This window comes from Papio anubis, chromosome 1 (genome assembly GCF_008728515.1).
Source record: "Papio anubis isolate 15944 chromosome 1, Panubis1.0, whole genome shotgun sequence".
In the NCBI taxonomy this organism is placed as follows: domain Eukaryota; kingdom Metazoa; phylum Chordata; class Mammalia; order Primates; family Cercopithecidae; genus Papio; species Papio anubis.
The window spans coordinates 44,900,500-44,921,212 of record NC_044976.1 but is presented as its reverse complement, the minus strand read 5'-3'; the positions used below and the strand labels follow the sequence as shown (position 1 = coordinate 44,921,212).

At 55.2% G+C, this 20,713-nt stretch overlaps 1 protein-coding gene across 2 annotated transcripts; it reads right to left on the bottom strand.

The window, feature by feature from the left end:
• Positions 1-239: 239 nt before the first annotated feature.
• FAAH (fatty acid amide hydrolase) lies at positions 240-20,428 on the bottom strand. 2 transcript variants are annotated; one of them, XR_647462.3, is made up of 15 exons: positions 20,155-20,428; positions 11,818-11,931; positions 8,576-8,710; positions 8,211-8,344; positions 7,927-8,133; positions 7,643-7,683; positions 7,358-7,482; positions 5,540-5,665; positions 4,893-4,990; positions 3,590-3,689; positions 3,234-3,462; positions 2,440-2,479; positions 1,840-1,948; positions 869-1,014; positions 240-641 (listed from the first exon to the last, which is right to left on the bottom strand). XR_647462.3 is itself a non-coding variant. In XM_003891815.4 (15 exons), exons 1-15 carry the CDS (start codon positions 20,347-20,349, stop codon positions 513-515), a joined length of 1,740 nt encoding a protein of 579 aa, XP_003891864.1. In that variant the 5' UTR covers positions 20,350-20,428; the 3' UTR covers positions 240-512. The 2 variants fall into 2 exon arrangements, 1 of the variants encoding a protein (XP_003891864.1); XM_003891815.4 differs by having other exon boundaries at positions 3,234-3,274.
• Positions 20,429-20,713: the final 285 nt, after the last annotated feature.

The window sequence follows — 20,713 nt, the reverse complement described above, 5'->3', positions numbered from 1 at the left end:
GAGACCAAGGGCAGTGTCCAGCAGAGCAGGGTTTAGTATAGGTGAGAGAGGAGGGGCAGGGCTGAAGTGCTGGGGGATACAAGCTTGCACCCCTCCTGTGGGCGATGAGCACCAGGGGAGGTTGTGGAGCAGGAGACTGGCATGGCTGGAGCCTGGGTCTGCATGGTCAAGCCATCCCTACTTTCAACAGGCTCCAACCCCCACCTTCACGATGACACCCAGAAAACACACAGACGAGGAGCTGTTTCTTGACTGTTAGTTGGGCCCTGGCCCATGTCATACCCACGGGCTGCCACATGGGGGTGGAGGGATCAGGACGAAGAGAGGAGACCAGAGCAGGGACGGAGGTCCAGACTCAGGGAGTCGGCGCTTCTTGCAGGGGGTTGGGGGAGAGGACACAGAAGCCTCTGCCCCATGCAGGACATTTCCTTGCTGTGGCAGCAGGGCAGCTGTGCCCTGACTAGGCTGGGCTGCAAAGAGTGTGAGTCTCAAGTCCTCCAGAGCCAGAGTCATCAGGATGACTGCTTTTCAGGGGTCATCAGTCGCTCCACCTCCCGCATGAACCGCAGACACAACTCCTCCTGCCAGGGCAGAGCCACGCACTGCACGGCCACGGGCAGCCCCACACTATTCTTCATGCCCTATAGGGGACACAGGCATCAGGATAGGGTTAGCGAGGCAGGACTCCCCACTCCCAGGCCCAGGAAGCACGCCAGCTAGAGAGAGGCCGCAAAGCAGGGCCAGGCCACGGTCCTTCAGGTCTTGTTTAAGAAAGGCTGGCAAACCCGCAGTACTGGTACTGTTTCCTCCACAGCGGCCAGAGTCAGGGTGGGGAGTGAGTTCAGCTGAGGGGCAGGCCAGTCCTCACCTTCTGCAGCACCTTGTCCCAGATATCCCCAAAGTAGCCCCTGTAATGTTCCATCTGGGCCTCGTCCTCAGCAGTCACCGTGGTGACAGGCACCACCCCTGCAGGGAAGTCCAGGCAGTTGTAGAGCATAGTGTAGCTGACGGCCCCTGGAACACAACACAAGCAGCTGCAGCAGGCCCCAGGAATCTCAGTGCCAGCTCTGGGCCTGAGTCAAACCTCGTATGAAATGGCACCCTGTGTCTACAGCCAGAGAGGCTCTCTCCCAGGACTGAGGTCTGAGTGACAAAGCCCAGGAATTTAGATTTCAGGGCCAGGCTGGACATCCCACTGATGCTTGCCCCATGCCTTTGCCCATGTACTTTCCCCACTGGGAATGTTGTTTCTGTTTTCTTTTCCTCTTCCTTTTTTGAGACAGAGTCTCACTCTGTCACCCAGGCTGGAGCGCAGTAGTGTGATCACAAATCACTGCAGCCTCGACCTCCTGGGCTCAAGCAATCCTCCCGCCTCAGCCCCCCGAGTAGCCAGGACTACAGGAACATGCAACCACAACCGGCTTATCTTTCTATTTTTTGTAGCAACAGAGGCCTCACTATGTTGCCTGGACTGCTCTTGAGCTCTGGGCTCAAGTGATCCTCCAGCCTCAGCCTCCCAAAGTGCTGGGATTATAGGTGTGAGCCACCGCGCCTGGCCCCTAAATTTTTGATTTATCTAAATCCCACCTGGACTTCAAACCACCACCTCCCCAAACTAGATTCCGTAATTCAAGGTCCCCAACTTGAATAGTGCTGATGATAGAAAAATCAAACCCTGCCAGGGCATCCCACATGACTCCCATGTCTCCAGCCAGCCAGACTGTGGGCCCCCGCAAGGGCAGGGTCCTCCCCGAGGGCTCCTCTTCTTCCATTTCCTGGCAGCCCTGCAGGGCACATGGCCAGATTCATAGAAGGGACAGGGAGGGTGTCGGGCCTCACCTGTGGCCTTGCCTGGGGCATTCAAGTCCAGAGCAGGGCCCAGCATAGGGGTCAGCAGCACATCCAGGTCCAGCGCCCTCCACTGGGCAATCACAGTTTTGCGGTACACCTGTGGGGGACACAGCGCACTGGGTGAAAGCACGCAGACCTGGCCCCCTCCAGGCTCTCTAACTCAGGGACTGTGGCTAGGGTGGCTCTGGCCCCAGCACCTCCCCCTGAATCTGAAAGGAGCCACAGTGGGACACAGGTGCTCCGGGCAGGCGGTGCTGCTTCTCAGAGGGCATCGCTCGTTCCGCCTCCAGGATGAATTGTGGACATGCCTCTTCCTGCTGGGGCGGAGCCACACACAGGCAGCTCCAGAGGGGCAAAAAGGCAGCCAGGACAGGGGCCCTGGGCTGACCCAGCCGCAAAGGATGGGCATCTGGGCAAGTAAGGGTCCCAGAGCTGGGCCCGAGTGGTGGTCCAGGGAGTGGAAGGGGGACGACAGGCCAGTCTGGGAGCCCCGTGGGGGCAGTGGCCGCAAGACCCTGTTAGTGGGTGCCCTGTCCAACTCCACCCTCCCCCCGGCACCCTGCTCCAGTCCAGAGGCTCTGGTCTCACCTCAATCTCATGCTGCAGTTCCCAGAGTTTTCCAGCCGACCTGGGCAGAAGGAGTGTGGTCACCAGCCATCATGGTCACAGCCATGGAGATCAGCGACATCAGACCCCTACTGCCAACCCTCCAGATCTCACCCCTCCGTGGACCCTTCACAACCCCATGGGAGCTGAGAGGGAAGTTCAGACCCCTACTGTCTGGATGAGAAAATCAGGCCCCAGAGGGGCACAGGCTGTCACTTGGTGACTCCACAGCAGAGCCAGGACTAGCTCAGGCCTCATTCCTCGCTACCCTCAGGACACAGGAGAGGCCATAGATGCCGCCAGTCCTGAAGCCTGGTGGTGAGGGAAGGAGTGAGTCCACGGGATGTCAGGGCCTGAAATGGGGCAGTGTACACCCTGCTTTTCCAGCCCAAGCTACTAAGAGGCAAGTAGGACCTGGCAGAGCTCAGGTCAGCTCAGATCTCTAACAGCAGCATCTCTCCCAGGTGCCCCACCACCAGCCCAGGCCAACCCCCACTTTCTGGTCCTTTCCACCCACACCCCAGCCAGGTCAACTTCCTCTCCTCCAACTCCCCCATCCTCTTGTCCCCCTCAGGCCTTTGTTCTCCGGCCAGAACTGGACCTTGCCAAGACAACTTCAAAGTCCCACCTGAAGGCCACAAAGGTTGCCCCCCTGCCTGGGCCACTTCTAGCCTCAGAGGCTACTTCCCTCAAGTCCTTTCCTGTCAGAAACTACCCAGACCCAGACTCGGGTCAGGACAGGCAGGGGCAGCAGCTGGGCACAGAAGAACCCTCACCGAGACTTCATGTTGCTGAGGAAAGCTGACAGCCTTGGGAGCTGCACAGGACAGATGCAGGGTCGGTGACTCCACTCTGGGCCACGGCAGGTGTCAATCTTCTTCAGGTCAAGCCACTGGGGACCTGTCCCTCCATGCCTCCCCCCAGGGCCCAGGTCAGCCCCCCTTTCAGCATGCAGGTTGGCTGAAGATCGCAGGGGACAGGGCAGGAGAGCCATCTGGGTGGGGACTGGAGGGAAGAGGAGGCCATGCCTGACCAAACCAAGAGAGGCTGAGGAAGGCCATGGGGGATCACGTGATAGGAGGCCCTAGGTTCCTCCCAGTCATCCTAGCCCCTCTACTCCTTGTGCCCTCACCAGAGGCTTCACCAGGAAGGCCAGCAGTCCTTTAAGCCACTGGGGAAGCTTCAGAATTGAGACCAGGTCCCCCAGGCAAGAGTCCACGAAATCACCTTTGCTGGGAAACAAAAGGCTGGGTCCAGGCACTCCCATCCCCGCATCCTTCCCGGCTTGCTCACCCGGCCCACAGCAATCCCGTTCTCTATGCAGGGATACTGTCCACCTCCTCCTCACCAGATTCGGCTCCCTCCTTCCAAACATGCCGTTTGTTTCTACTGATCCTTTGGGATGCCTGGGCCCCAACCCACACCCACGGGAGCTCCCCAAGGCAGGACTCAGGGTATCCCTCTCCAGCAAACCCAGCTCAGAGCTCTAAGAACTGAGGGCAACGTCTCCCTGATGAGGCCTCCCTGAGGGTACCTCCCCTTTGACATGGAGGCCAGCCTGGAGGCACAGGTGGCGCAATCCAGGGTGGGCTGCCCATGAAGCATGGCTCTGAGGCTATCTCTGGCTCAAGATCTCAGGGAAAGGTCTCAGGCAGCTGATCCTGGGGACTCATTCCCAGGGCCAGAGTGAGGATTGACCCCTTCCACTGATGCCTGGACCACACTTGGCTGCTAGGGGAAGGAAAGGAACTTGACAGGCTGGGCCCTTGACTGAGTGAAGCTGCAGGGCCAAGCTTCAGGCTGCAGGGCTAAGTTCTCCATCGGTGAAGTGGAGGAAGGAGGACTGTGTTCTGAAGGGTTCCAGTCCATCCAGCAGAGGTATATCACCAGGAGGGGCCTTCACAGGCCTGTCCTCTGCCCCTGACAACCTTTAAGGACTAAAAACAGCCCAGAGGAACCAACTTCCCTAAAAATGAGCTCTGCAAAGTCCCTTAAAAGGAGCCTGGTCCAACTCACCCACTTTACAGGAGAGAAAGCTGAGGTCCTGCTCAAAAGGAAGACTTGGCTCAAGTCAGACAGAGCCTGGAGTCACCCAAGTCCAAGCCCCCACCCTCCTGCCTGGATCTTGCCCTTGCCCCAAATCTTTCCCAAACAGAGAGGCAACCTCCTGCCCACCTCCTACCTCATAACAAGCTCAGATCAAGGATAGGCCACAGATATTCAACCCAGCCTCCTCCCCTCGGGCTGGCACCCTGGCAAGGGATCTCCAGGGTCAATGTGCCCAGCTGGAGGGACAGCGAGGTCCCGGCCCAGAGTGATCAGGCCTTTGTTGGATTCAGCTAAGGCCCATCCAGGTATCACCACACCCTGCTGTTCCCCCTGGGTCTGCCTACTTTTCTGATCCCACCAAGACCCCAAAGCCCACTATCACTCACAAGTTCTGTAGGAAGGTGTGGCCACCGTCACTGAAGAGCCCACCTGTTGACAGGGTCTCCAGAGCATGGGGTATGTTGCTTGGCAAGAAGGGAACCAGCTGCAGGGATTGAGGGGTGTAAGGCCTCCTGACCTAACCACTGGCTCCATGATCCCCATGCTGTCTGGGTGGCCCTGAGGATGGATTGGACCAACTCTGCCCACATGATAGCTCTCACTAGAGCCACAAAGGCAGCCTTACTGACCCAAGAAAACTCACTGTGGAATGCACAGCATGAGAGAAGTCTGGAGCCACACATAAAGTTGTATAAATGACCAGACCAAAACCCATGGCCCTGGGAGCCTCTGGACAGCTGTGCACCACTGCCTACAGCTGAAGAGCCTCCCTGCATGCAGTGCTCACACAACACACAGCACAGGGCTGAAATTCTCCCTTAATCACTCCTCCAATACTCTTGATCAGCCCTCTATATACTTGTCCCACAGGGCCTCAGTTCACCCTGATGACAACACCATCAGAGTGCCAGGATGCCAGGGATGCCAGGATGCCAGGGATGCCAGGATGCCAGGGATGGAGTAGTCATGGGTACCAGGAAGGCTTCCCAGGAGGAGAGGAGATGCCAGTACTTCTAGGACCCTGCAGTCATACCGTGTGCCCCGCAGCCTCAAGGCTCTGTTTGGTCTCCAGCACGGCCCGCTTCATGGCCGGGGTGGGCATGGTATAGTTGTCAGTCTCATAGTACCCCACACGCAGGGGCTGAGAGCTGGTGTAGATCTGGAGGGAAAATACAGGGGATAGGGGCAGGTCAGGAGAAGACAGCCCTAGGCAGGAGCCCTAGAGATCAGAGAAACTACTCAGCCCCAGACACAGCTGCAAGGCTGCAGTCAGCAAGGCCAGCCCCTTCTGCATCTGACCCTTTCATAAAACACCTTCACAGTGACTCAGGTGGGCAGAGCAAGGATAAGGATTCCTACTGGTCATATGAGGAAACTGAGGCTTGAGGTCTCAATAGGGAGATTAGATGGGACTGGGACTTGCCCAAAGCTACCCAATGCAGAGTGACAAGACAGGTCTGGAATGCAGGCATCCTGTCTTCTGTGCTGAGGCTCTCCACCACCTGTCCTGGCTCTCATGATAAACTGTTCCATACTTCCAGACAGGGACCTCATCTCCTCCTCTTCTCCGAGGAAGGACTTCGCAGCTGCCTATCGCCGTGGGTTCGGTTAGAATATCTCCCTCTGCCTGAGGAGGGGGAGTTCACCCTACCCAGCCCAGATCTGCCCTGCTGCCCCACTCCCAAGAAACACCAAGGCCCAATCTCCTTCCTGTCCACAAACCCTCAACCTTTCCAAGGCAACCTTGGCTGGGGCGAGGGCAAGAGGTCTGTACAAGATAGACAATCGCTGGACTGCTGAGAAATGGGGCTTACGTCACACAGCTTACTGTCTACATTAATGTGACTTCACTCTTCCTCTGTCTACACCAATCTAACTTTACAGCTCCTGAACACTGTGTTGGAGTGGGCACAGAGGATGACCTAGGGCCCAGCACCTGCCTCACTAGGGACATCTGGCCCCAGCCTCAACCTGGCTGTTTCTGGCCTTCGACCCCAACAGAGAAAGAGAGAACCAGGACCAGGGCACAACCAGAACACTCAAGAGAGCAAAATACTGGTCTCAGATGCCCGGTAGTAAGGGATGAGCCGGGAGGAAGATGATCACTGGCCACTCCCCCACCTCCTCCAAATAACACATATAAGCACAAATAACCTTCCAATTCATTCCAGAAACACCCATCAACTCTTCAACAGGAAGCATCAGCTGACACCTCTCGCCTCAAAATCCACACCCTGCTATGCCCACCAATCCTTAACATGGGCGATCATATGATGACCCCAACCCAATCTTAACCAACCCCCATGTTGAATGATCCACCTTAAACCAGACTTCAAAATCTCAGCAGATCTCCCCACCCTTCCTGCCCTCTGAGATGCTACTAAGGCTTTGCAAGACAGTGCTGCCTCGCCACAGAAAGCAACAAGCCCAGCCTATCTCGGCAACAGGCTGTTGCGGTGGTATTCTGGGGAGCAGCACGCCACGCTGCCTGCAGACCCCGGCTCACTCAGCCTACCTCTGGCAAGAACGGGCTACATGAGCTGGGGTCTGCAGGCAGCGTGGCATGCTGCTCGCCAAAATGTGGACAGGAATACTGTTAGAAAGGCCGCTGTTTGCTGAAGGTCAGCGGGCTGGGAAGTGATTCCTGCATCCCTGGTGCCAGCAGCAGAGGCTGGGCGCCTTTGAAAGCCTGTGGATTTCCAAATGCTCCATCTAGTGGCCGTCTGTGGAGGAGCAACCCGCCCTGGCCTCAGAGCCCTGGGGCACCGTTCTCAGGAGACAGGGCCTCCAAGCCCTGGGGTGGCTGTCTAGGTTCAGCAGTCCACACCCATGCCCACCCAGCCCTGCTCACCTCTTCCCTGAAGGGCAAGGGAGGCACAGTGGGGTCCAAGCGGAACATGTCCTCGCACAGCAGGGCTCGCAGGCACAGTGCTAGGCTCTCCACGTCCCGGGCCATGGGGCCCACGGAGGGGCGCACTGTGAGGCAGAGAGGGGAGGGAAGTAAGCAGACAAGGAGGGAGGAATCCAGACCTAGAGCAGCCTGGGGGCCAGACACTGCCCTGCCACCTGAGAAGCATGGGCGCAAGCGGGTCAGGCCGACCCCCACCCTCCTAGGGGAGAGCACCATGGACCTCACCTGCCTCCTGTCCATAGACACAGCCCTTCAGGCCACTCTTGCTGGATAAGAAACATAAGACGCTGGAAACAGGAAACGGCCACCCGCCGCCATCCCCACACCCACAGAGCAGCTCTGAACACTTACCGCTTTGGAAACTAGGACCCATGCCCAGCCAGTGGTACTGTAATGCTTCCTCCCAGCAAAACCCCGGAGACCGAATCCCTGCCTGGAGCCCAGAGAGGTTGGAAGCTAGGCCAAGGTCACACAGCAAGGGGCCCAGAAGCGCCCTCCACCCACCCTACCTGAGGCGGTTCCCCGTGGGCTTGAGGCCGCAGATGCCGCAGAAGGAGGAGGGGAAGCGGATGCTGCCTCCCATATCAGTGCCCAAGCCCAGGGGGGAGCCTCCAGACCCGATGAGGGCCCCTTCACCCCCTGAGGAGCCCCCTGGGCTTTTGGAGGACTTCCATGGGTTCACGGTCTGGCCAAAGAGGGGGTTACTGCAGTCATAGCTGGAGGAGGCAAGAACGGGTCAGCCCGTGTCATGCTGGGACCGGTGCCCCTGCCCCACCCCGCCCCAAGACCCAACCTGAACATGGACTGGGGCACATTGGTGTGCACGAAGGGCACGGCACCCTGCAGCTTCAGCACATGCACCACCACACTGTCGCACTCCGCCGGTGCCCCTTCATTCAGGCTCAAGCCCAGCGTGGAGTCCTGGCCCTGGGAGGAGGGATGGGCACCAAAAGGGACATGATCTGTGAGTCAGAGCCCGTGGGCAGCCCAGGGCCAACTCTAACAGCTGTCACACAGGCCAAGACAGGTATACCAGTGTCCCCTCGCAAGGCCTTTGGACATGATACCTCCTCTGAGGGCCCAAAATGATCCAAGATACAAAGCAGGCTGGCAGGGATGGAGGCGACAATGGAGGCCTGGTGCTGAGGCAGAGCATACCTTGTAGGTGAAGCACTCCTTGAGGCTCACAGGGACGCCATAGAGCAGGCCCTGCCTTGGGGCCTGGGACAGCTGAGTCTCACAGTCAGCCAGATAGGATGTCACACAGTTGGTCCCTTTGTTCACCTCCCAGGCCTGAGGAAGGGGAAGTAGACATAAGGTAAAAGGAGGCTGGCCTTTTTAAAACATTGTGGTGAAATATACATCATGTAGAACTGGCCTTTTAAAGTATACCCAGGGAGAGGGGAACCAGCAACATGGCCCAGAGCCTGGGGCACAGAGGATGACCTAGGGCCCGGCATCTGCCTCACTGGTGACATTTGGCCCAGGCCTCATCCTGGCTGTCTCTGGCCTTCAACCAGGACCAGGGCACAACCAGGACACTCAAGGGAGCAAGATACTGGCCTCAGATGTCCCCCAGGCAGGGGGTTAGCTGGGAGGAAAATGATCACTGGCCACTCCCCCACCTCCTCCAAGCCACATCTCTGCCCAGTGAGGCAGACAGAAACCAGACAGGGGCAGCCCTCGTCACTGGTCACACTGAAGGGCGCCACAGAGCAGGGCTAGACCAGACTCCTGCCTCCCGGAGCCCAGCACTCTCTCCTCTACCCCACGCCTTCCCCACACGTAGCCCAGTCAAGCCTCCCCTTACCCAGGAACTCTTGAATTTGATAATCAAGTTACATGGAGTAGGAGCTTGACAAAAGGGAAGAACATGCTAATAGCGGAAATCTGCCTACAATGCTCAAACCGCACCACACAGGGTCCTACAGAAGGAAAGGTGAGGGCGGAGTGGGATGCAGCTTTCAGTAAATACTCCTACTCCTGGGGGTCATCTGGGGGAAACAGGGTGGGCTGTGTTGCCATATTTGGGCATGTGCAAAATCTGTCCCTGGGGTACCCGAGGCAGGAACAGAGAAGGCCAATCTAACCAGATTGACTAGATTAACTAGGAAGGGCAGGAGCCTTTTCAGGGACATTGACAGGGAAGAAGCAAGACCATCTGCTGAGACTGTGTATGTGCCCCTCTCAGTGACACCAGCCCAGCATGCTCTCGCTCCCTCAGCTGCAGCCCCCACAGCATTGTCACATACACTGCACCCAGACAATTCACCTGCCTAGGGGTCACATACGACCTTTCAAGAAATCATGCAGGCCACACTCACAAAGCACAATTTGTCTCTCCCTCTTTCCTCCCTCCCTCCCTTTCTTTTCAAGCATATTTCTTGAGCATTTATTATGTGAGATGCAACATGTTGAGCACTAAGGTTCAAAGACAAATAGATAAGCTCTGTCCACAAAGACCCCACATGGGAAAGAGATAGAGAAGACAAGCCTGACATTGTGATGAGAAATGTGCTGTTAGAATGAGAGCAGGCCTGGAAGAGGAAACCCTGCCTCAGGCGGCGAATGGAAGATGGTGCCTCCTGCTCTGAGCCCTGAAGGCTCAGCCAGGGGAGCCCATGGCATGGAGAGGGGCAAAGAAGAGGGAAACAGCCTTCCAGGTAAAGGAGCCCCACCCAAGCCAGTGCAGAGCTGCTGACACCCCAAGCTCCAGAAGGCCTTGTCCAGAGGTGATGCCACACACAGAGGAGGAGTACAAGAGATGGCCTGAAGAGCTGGGGACACAAGAGGGCACTGACCAGGAGGATGGTGCTTGGGAATGGAGGGAGATGGTGGTGGCAGGCCAGGGTGGCCAAAGGGGATGGATATAGGAGAGGGCTGGGTAAAAGAACAGGCCAGGTGCGGTGGCTCTCGCCTATAATCCCAGCACTTTCAGAGGATCACCTGAGGTCAGGAGTTCCAGACCAGCCCGGCCAAATAAAAATACAAAAATTAGCCAGGCATGGGGGTGCACGTCTATAATCCCAGCTACTCGGGAGGCTAAGGCATGAGAATCACTTGAACCCGGGAGGTGGAGGTTGTAGTGAGCCAAGAACATGCCACTGCACTCCAGCCTGGGTGACAGAGCGAGACTCCCATCTCAAAAAAAAAGAAGGGGCCGGGGATGGTGGCTCACACCTGTAATCCCAGCACTTTGGGAGGCCAAGGCGGGTGGATCACCTGAGGTCAGGAGTTCGAGACCAGCCTGATCAACATGGTGAAACCCCGTCTCTACTAAATACAAAAAATTAGTCGGGGCCCGGGCAGAGTGGCTCACAGCTGTAACCCCAGCACTTTCGGAGGCTGAGGCAGGTGGATCACTGGAGGTCAGGAGTTCCAGACCATCCTGGCCAACATGGTGAAATCCTGTCTCTACTAAAAATACAAAAATTAGCTGGATGTGGTGGCGGATGCCTGTACTCCCAGCTACTCGGGAGGCTGAGGCAGAAGAATCACTTGAACCCAGGAGGTGGAGGCTGCAGAGAGCCGAGATCGCGCCACTGCATTCCAGCCTGGGCGACAGAGCGAGACTCCGTCTCAAAAAAAAAAAAAAAAAAAAAAGTTTTAATTAGCCTGGCGTAGTGGCCCAAGCCTGTAATCCCAGCTACTTGGGAGGCTGAGGCAGGAGAATTGCTTGAACCCAGGCGGTGGAGGTTGCAGCGCGCCAAGATTGCGCCATTGAACTCCAGCCTGAGCAACAAGAGCGAAATTCCTCTCAAAAAAAAAAAAAGGAACAGACCAGAGACTTGTTGACCAATGGGGTGGAGGCGGGAGGGAGAGGGAAGTCTGGGCTAAAAGCCAGGTTACTAGCTAAGACAGCATGCTCAGTGTCACACACACACACAGACACACACACACATACACACACACGCTCTGGTTCCTTCCTTCCCTGGCAGTCCCTGGCACTGTAGGTCCCACCATGGCACCCAGCAGGACTAATTCCCAGGCCAGGTTTTCTCACTAACTCCAGGCCAAGTTTTCTTTTTTTTTTTTTTTTTTTTTTTTGAGACGGAGTCTCGCTCTGTCGCCCAGGCTGGAGTGCAGTGGCCAGATCTCAGCTCACTGCAAGCTCCGCTTCCCGGGTTCCCGCCATTCTCCTGCCTCAGCCTCCCGAGTAGCTGGGACCACAGGCGCCGCCACCTTGCCCGGCTAATTTTTTGTGTTTTTAGTAGAGACGGGGTTTCGCCGTGTTAGCCAGGATGGTCTCGATCTCCTGACCTTGTGATCCGCCCGTCTCGGCCTCCCAAAGTGCTGGGATTACAGGCTTGAGCCACCGCGCCTGGCCAGGCCAAGTTTTCTCCACAGCCTATGCAGAGAGTGGGAGGGGAAAGGGAGGAGCTGGCCTTGGCTGGCCTTACCTTTCCCACGTAGGTGAAAAGCACGGCCTCAGGGGAGAGCTCTCCATTGTGTAACTTCTGCACCAGCTGAGGCAGGGGCAGGGCTAGCAGCGCCTCTGAGTCCAGGTCTGGGTTCTGTGGGGGACAAACTCAGATCAGTCCCCTACTCACCGAAGTCTCATGAGCCTGTAGCAGACACCAGTGGCCCATGCCTCAGCAGCTCTGGCATGGCCCAGCCTGGGCAGGCCCTTGTTTGCCATACCTAGAGAATGCAGCTCTATCTCCTCCAGAAGCCTGTTGAAGTGGTGCCCAGCGAGCCAACCTGCCCAGGTATTTTTTTTTCCCCCTTAGAGACAGGGTCTGGCTGTGTTGCCCAGGCTAGACTCGAACTCCTGGGCTCAAGCGATCCTCCCACTTCAGCCTCCCCAGTAGCTGGAACTACAGGCACATGCTACTGTGCCTAGCTCCAGACTGATGATTAAACCACTACAAATATACACCAGCAGTGGCTGCCTTCTGTGTGCCAAGCACCACGCTGATGTCATCCATGTTTTGATTAAGTCTTACTGCCATTCCCATTACACAGATAAACAGGCTCAGAGGCAGGTGCCTTCTTGCCCGCCAGCCATCCACCTGCACCTGACCCCATGCCATCCCCACACCCACAGAGCAGCTCTGAACACTGCCCAGGGGGTTGCCAACCTCTAGCAGGGAAGGGCAAAAACAAGAAGACCCCATGTTGGGAGGCTGGGTCTGTGACTGAAGGCCACACCCCAAAAGGGAGTGTTTCCACATTCATTCCACAGATGTGTGTTAGGCGCCTGCTCCGTACCCAGCACCACATTAGGCTGAGGTTCAGCCATGAACAAGAAGGCATGTCCAAGTGAGCTCACACAGGGCAGGGGCGGGGTGAGCAGATGACAGGCAAACAGATGAGGTTTTAGACAATGAGAAATAAAGACAATAAAACAGAGTGTGGTGAGTGGGTGGCACATGGGAAGGATGGAGAGGGAGGAGCTCTCCCCAGGAGGAGGCACATTTGGGCAAACGCAGGCAGACCTCTGTCTGCCAGGCCTCAAGGGCTCCCAGAGTCTCTGGGGTCAGCCTGACTGCAAACACCCATCCAGTTCCTCCTTCCTCCTTCCCCAGGGCATTGGGTTTGTTTTTGTCTGTTTGTTTCAATAATTTATTTATTTTTTCGAGATAGAGTCTTGCTCCGTCACGCAGGCTGGAGTGCAGTGGTGTGATTTTGGTTCACTGCAACCTCCGCCTCCTGGATTCAACCAATTCTCCTGCCTCAGCCTCCGAGTAGCACCTGCCACCATGCCTGGCTAATTTTTTGTATTTTTAATAGAGACAAGGTTTAGCCATGTTGGCCATGCTGGTCTCGAACTCCTGACCTCAAGTGATCTGCCCCCACCTTGGCCTCCCCAAGTGCTAGGATTACAGGTGTGAGCCACCGTGCACGGCCTCTCCTCAAGGGTATTGGGTTAGTGAGTAAACACTGAGTTGGCCAGGTGGGCTCATTCCTGTAATCTCGGCACTTTGGGAGGCCGAGGTGGGTGGATCACTTGAGGTCAGGAGTTCAAGACCAGCCTGGCCAACGTGGTGAAACTCCGCGTGTCTACTAAAAATACAAAAATTAGCCGGGCGTGGTGGTGCACACTTGTAATCCCACCTACTCGGGAGGCTGAGGCAGGAGAATCGCTTGAACCCGAGAGGCGGAGGTTGCAGTGAGCCGAGATCACGCCACTGCACTCCAGCCTGGGTGACAAGAGCAAAACTCAGTCTCAAAAAAATAAAAATAAAAAATAAAAAACACTGAGTCATAGCCACCATATCTCACCCCACCCTCCCCTGCTCTTGTCAAGGTCACCAGAGACTTCCTTGTTGCTAAACTCAACAGATACTTGCCTCTTTATCTTACTCCATATCAGTGAGACCTTCGAAAGTACTGAGGCCACACGCCTGCTCTCTTCAATTCTTCCTGGACCTGGAGACACTACACTCTCCTGGTTTCCCTCTGCTTCTCTGCTACTGCTTCTGTCACTCATTTATGTAGTGAGTCAACAAACATGTTCCAGAAATCTACTGTATGGCAAGGACCAGGTTAGGGGCTATGCATCTAGAGGTAACCAAGACAGACATGGCCCCTTTTCAGAGACTACATTCAAGAAAATAAACAAATTAAATAATAGATAGATCATGCATGATACACGTGAGACAGCAGAGAAATGGAGTGCTGTGACAAAAATGACAGGGCACTGACTTAGGGTGGGCAGGCCTATCTGAAGAAGCCACGTGTCAGCTGTGATTTGAAGGATAAGAAGATGCCAGATGTGGGGAGAGACAGAGCTCTGGGTACCTTCTCTTCCCTCTCTGATTCTGGGAGAGGGCCTCCCCTCCTTCTGCTTCCACTCCTCCCACCCCCCAAGCCCTGCTTCTACTCCTCCCCTCCCCCTCCTCCCCATCCTCCCCTGGCCTGCTTCCCCTCCTCCCCTTCCTACTTCCTCTCCTTCCCTCCCCCATTTCCCCTCCTCCCCTCTACCCTTCCCCTCCTCCCCTCCCCTGGCTTCCCCTCCTCCCCTCTGCCCTTCCCTTTCTCCCCTCCCCTGGCTTCCCCTCCTCCCCTCTACCCTTCCCCTCCTCCCCTCCCCTCTTACCCTCCTCCCCTACCCTGGCTTCCACTCCTCCCCTATGCACCTCTGACTCCAGGCTCTCCACCCATCCCATATCCCCCAGATCCCCTACCCAGCCTGAGGCAATGGAGCCCAAACCAGCTCACTGGGCTATTCCTGTCACCTGTCCACCTTCCCTGTCCTTCCTCTAAGCTCATCACCTGCCCGACTTTCAACCATCTCCTCCTTGTGTATCCTGTACCCTGTACTCAGGGGAGGCCACGCCATTCATCCAGATGTTCAGGAAAGGAAACAGGTGTCCTTCTGGTGCCTCCCTTTCACCCCCACCTGCATCCAGTCACCAAGCTAAGTAGCTCTGAAAAATGGTCACCTCTCCATCCCCTCAACAGGCCTCAGACTCATCCTTATCACCTGGGTCACACGGGGCCACCCAACTGCTGCCCTGCCCAGGTCCTGCCCCTTCAGCCCACACTTCCCTTGATGGCCACACAGTGCAAAACCCAACCAGGCCTTGCCTCTCCCCTTCAAATCCCCATCTCATCACACCACAGGCTCCAGAGCATATTCCAGGAGGTGCTTCCAAGCTGTGTTCCTCTCAGACTCCTGTGCACCTCTCCCCACCCAGGGACCACTGCCCCCTTCCACCCCCCACACCCCAGAGCCTGGCGCCCGCCCTCTCCAAGCACATGCCACAGCCTCTGCCCCTGATGTCCTCAGTATCAGGAGCACTTCCCTGAATTCATTGAACTGATACAACACTTAGTTTGGATTTTTTTTCTAACACAGGGAGCTACAAAGAAGAAAAAAAATAGGTTCAAGATTTCTCCCCAAACACACCAGATAATCCTCTTAATATATTTTTTAAAGGTATACAAAATGAAAAGTGAGCACTCCCTCCACCCCTGCTTCCCCTTGCACAGTCCCTCCTCTATAAAGGAAAACTATAATTAACAGTTTCTGGTGTAATCTTACAGGAAAAGAAAATATTTATGAAAAACCCACCATGTCAACAGTTGTCTATATATATATTCCTTTTTGCACAAAGGAATCATACTATACACACAGTACTGCATCTTGACTTTCCCATCTCACAATGAAAATTAAATTTTTGCTTTATTTTTGTTCTTATATAAATATAGGTTCACTGTGTTTTTTAAAATGCCTAAGAGTATGGAGAAGGATGTCGAAATCAGCAGAGCATTCACCACCCTGGGATAATTGCCACCCGACAGTCCGGTCACCATCTCCCATCACCATCACCTTGTAGTGAACAAGGTGCCCAGAGAGTCCCTGTGCATGGCAGCTAGCACCTATCAACATGCTCCCCTCTGTGCTCAGCACACATTTTCATTCTTTCCTATGTTCTTCCCCGTTGACAGTTAATGACACAGTTGCTAACAGCTATTTTTAAATCTTCAACTAGTGTCAGGCAGCTGAGACATTTTCTCCTAGACACCAAAGTAAGTCTGCACCTCCAGGAGGCCAATCGGTGAACATGTGGAAACCTGATTTTGTGGAGAATGCAGGGAAGTATAGTATACAGGTAACGTCTAAACCTGTGGCCACCTGCATGCACAATTTTTCAAGAGAGGGATACTCTACCAATCACTTAGGGGGCATCGCCCCTCCTCCATCTGTGTTGTTTTCTCTGCTGAACCACAGTGCCAGCGGGATTGATAAGCGGGTTATAGGAGATGTGGGAAAAAACATTCAGGGTTAAACCAAATTGCATGTACAAAGGCATAAGGGCATAAATAGATGTTCTGTGATGTCTCTCCCAGCTATACTATTCTATTGATGGTGGTCCTTCTCTTCAGTCTAGAAAAAGATACCAAAACTTATTCAGGGGACAGGGTGGGGAAAAAAATGGGTCAACAGAATTACCAGAAACACACCTTTCTCTAGAGTTGCCCAAGAGTTTAGAGAGAGGTGAACTATTTTGTGAAAATGCAGGTGTTTAGGTACCCCCTCATCCAGCTGTGTCCTCCTTGGACACAGCTAAGAATCCGGGAGTGGTGGCTCACACCTGTAATTCCACCACTTTGGGAGGCCGAGGCAGGCAGATCACCTGAGGTCAGGAGTTCGAGACCAGCCTAGCCAACATGGTGAAACCCTGTCTCTACTAAAAATGCAAAAATTAGCTGATGTAGTGGCAGGCACCTGTAGTCCCAGCTACCCAAGGAGGCTGAGGCAGGAGAATCACTTGAACCCAGGAGGCAGAGCTTGCAGTGAGCCAAGATTGCACCAGTACACTCCAGCCTGGGCAACAAAGTGAGAATCCATCTCAAAAAAAAAGAGAGTTCAAGACCAGCCTGGCCAACGTGACGAAACCATTTGTACTAAAACTACAGAAATCAGCCAGGCATTGGCCAGGCGCGGTGGCTCATGCCTGTAATTCCAGCACTTCGGGAGGCTGAGGCGGGTGGATCCTGAGGTCAGGAGTTCGAGACCAGCCATGGCCAACATGATGAAGCTCCATCTCTACTAAAAATACAAAAATTAGCCAGCCATAGTGGCGGACGCCTGTAATCCCAGCTACTCGGGAGGCTGAGGCAGGAGAATCGCTTGAACCTGGGAGGTGGAGGTTGCAGTGAGCCGAGATCGCACCATTGCACTCCAGCCTGGGCGACAGAGCAAGACTCCGTCTCAAAAAACAAAAAAACAAAATACAAAAAACAAAACAAAAAATCTTACTCCTCCTTCAAAGCCTACAAAGCTATTGTCAATCAGGACCCCGCCCCTTTGCTGATTACTCAAAACCACAGTCATTGGAAACCCAAAAGGTAATTTTCCGCTTCTCCTCCTGAAAGAGCCAAGTTTCAGAGCCAAAACTTCTGTCTGGAATAATCTGCTCGTAAAAATAATGAAGAGCAGTTGCTCCAGAGGAAAACCATACAGATGCTGCTGTTTGGAGTTGAAGTGCAGGAAGACCCAACCTGCTACCATCCCACACCCCTGCTAGCCAGGTGGATTCCTTGGAACCAGGAGGGGAGTTCTGCAGGCAAGAACTGTGAGCATATCCCTGCTAGTGCTGCCCACGCCGCTCTTGGAGCTGGCAGAACTCAGCTGGCTGCACAGAGCCAGGGATAAACAGGAAGATCTCTAAGGAGGGCCTCCAGAGCCCAGCCAGAGAGGGGAACTAGACAGTGAAGAACCTGTGCTTGTGTAGGGGAGATGGCCAATTTGGGTTGACCACCAGGGCCCTCCCATTAAGAAACCCTAAAAATGGACTGATGGTGGACTTTTCAGCCAGCTTGGTGAGTGGAGGCTGGAACCAGATATATTTTTTATCTTACTAAATAAATATGAGATATCTTTGCCCCAGGGATGGTTTGGAGTAAATTCATACATTACAGCCAGCCAAAAACACAACACGTGTCGGGAAAAGAAAGAGATCAGACTGTTTCTGTGTCTATGTAAAAAGAAGTAGACATAAAAAACTCCATTTTGTTCTGTACTAAGAGAAATTCTTCTGCCTTGAGATGCTGTTAATCTGTAACCCTAGCCCCAACCCTGTGCTCGCAGAAACATGTGCTGTGTTGACTCAAGCTTTAATGGATTTAGGGCTGTGCAGGATGTGCTTTGTTAAAAAAAGTGTTTGAAGGCAGTATGCTTGGTAAAAGTCATTGCCATTCTCCAATCTCAAGTACCCACGGGTACAATGCACTGCGGAAGGCCGCAGGGACCTCTGCCCAAGAAAGCCAGGTATTGTCCAAGGTTTCTCCCCACTGAGACAGCCTGAGATACGGCCTCGTGGGAAGGGAAAGACCTGACCGTACCCCAGCCCGACACCCGTAAAGGGTCTGTGCTGAGGAGGATTAGTGAAAGAGGAAGGCCTCTTTGCAGTTGAGATAAGAGGAAGGCATCTGTCTCCTGCTCCGCCCTGGGAATGGAATGTCTGGGTGTAAAACCCAATCATACGTTCTATTTACTGAGATAGGAGAAAACCGCCTTATGGCTGGAGGTGAGACATACTGGCAGCAATACTGCTCTTTACTGCACTGAGATGCTTGTGTAAAGTCAAGCATAAATCTGGCCTACATGCACATCAAGGCACAGAACCTTTCCTTAAACTTATTTATGACACAGAGTCCTTTGCTCACATGTTTTCCTGCTGACCCTCTCCCCACCATTACCCTATAGTCCTGCCACATCCCCCTCACCGAGATGGTAGAGGTAGTGATCAATAAATACTGAGGGAACTCAGAGACCAGTGCCGGCGCGGGTCCTCCGTGTGCTGAGCGCGGGTCCCCTGGGCCCACTGTTCTTTCTCTATACTTTGTCTCTGTGTCTTATTTCTTTTCTCAGTCTCTCGTCCCACCTGACGAGAAATACCCACAGGTGTGGAGGGGCTGGCCCCCTTCAATGCAAGGCTACACCCTGGGCTGGCATGCAAGGGTGCCTTCGTCATATCTCTCTCCTGTTCCTCTTCATGAAAGTGTGGCTGAAGAGTGCAGCCAGGGACCTAGGTTCTAGTTCCAGCTCTGCCCCAAATCAAAAATCACTTGCAGAACATCTGCTGAACACAATTTTCTGTGACTCTTTCTGTCTCCCACCCAGGCACACCCTCCTGAATCCTGCAGTTCCCAACCTGGAAAGCCTTCCCACCTGTCAGGTCCCACACACAGCAAGCCCTCCCTCTCTCAGCACATAAGACCACTTCCCAGAGTTCAGCATGTTGGCTTTACCTGGGGTCTGTGCTTCACACATCCGGAGGAAAAGCCCCTCTTCAAGCCACGTCTTCCAAACCCTCAGCCAGGCCCTTCCACGTCCCAAAACCCACATACTGAGGTGATCCAGAGGCAGTGCAGGGAGAAGAAAAGTTTGTTGACAGACCACCCAGGGAGGGCTGGAACTGAACCTGCTCATGGAAAGGGTTTGCCAGGGGTTGGACACCACAGGCCGGCAGCAGAAGCCAGAGAGACTTCCCTTCTAGCCTGGCTTTGCCAAGATCTCCCTGTGCACTTGGCAAGTTTCTGTCCGGCTCCCTCTTAGGATCCAAATGCACAAATCAAGAAGCTTGAAAACTCGGCCGGGCGCGGTGGCTCACGCCTATAGTCCCAACACTTTGGGAGGCCGAGGCAGGTGTATCAACTGAGGTCAGGCATTCGAGACCAGCCTGGCCAACATGGTGAAACCCAGTCTCTACTAAAAATGCATAGTGGCGGGCCCCTGTAATCCCAGCTACTGGGGATGCTGAGGCAGGAGAATCGCTTGAACCCGGGGGCAGAAGTTGCAGCGAGCCGAGATCGCGCCACTGCACTCTTGCCTGGGAGTCGGAGCGAGACTCCGCCTCAAAAAAACAAACAAACAAACAAACAAAACAAACAAAAAAAACACTTCTAAGCTCTCCAGATTCCCTTGGCCATTACACTCTGCGATTCCAAAGTCCTCAACCCCTAGCATCCTACTGGTTGTCACGCTTGGGTTTTTGCATTCCAATAGGCAGTAAGATTCTTTGGCACAAAGCAAAACTCCTCTTTGACCCAGTGAGGGGAAGGCCTCTTCCACGACCTGCCTTGACACTATCGTTTCCTTTCCTCCCCCTGGCTCTACCTGGCTTACAAAGTGCGGAATATCTTAGGGCGAGGAGAGATACTGGAAAGCTACACATCTGCTCTGCCCGCCCGCCCCGCTGTCCCTCCGCGGGTCTGGCGGCTGAAAGTGCTGCTGCGTGTACCCTCAGGCCGCGCCCACCCCACCACTCTCAGGCAGTCACCTGGAGCCGGAAGCGCTGCGCCGCCTTGTCCATGTTCTCCAGGCACGCTCGCTGCCTCTGTCGCGCCCGGGCCACCGCGCCCCGCGCTGCCCGGCGCCCGGACCAGCGCAGGGCCACGGCCGCCGCCACGAAGCAGCAGGCCAGGGCGACCCCGGAGGCGCCAGGCAACGCGGCCCACAGCTCGTACTGCCCCATGATCCCCGCAGCCTGCTGCTGCCTAAGACGACAGTTGAAGCCGCCGCACGCGCGGACTGCCAGCTCCGCCGCAAAACCCGGACTGGATCAGCCGGGATCCCACGCCCGCCTGCGCGGGAGGGGCGGCGGAGCGCGCCAGGGGCTGTCAGAGGCGGCCCGCCTGGCATGGCCCCCAGCGACGTCCCGCTCCGGGCCAAGCCGAGTAGGCAGGTCAGGAAGGGCTACTGTTTCGCGTGGGCGACCTCCCAAGCTTGAGTTTAGCCCCGGTTGGGCGCCACAGCCCCGGCCCAGCCTCTGCCCCGAGCACCCCAGAGCCCCAAATGCTCAAGACTGCGCCCCAGCCGGAGCCCCCTGCCAGACACGC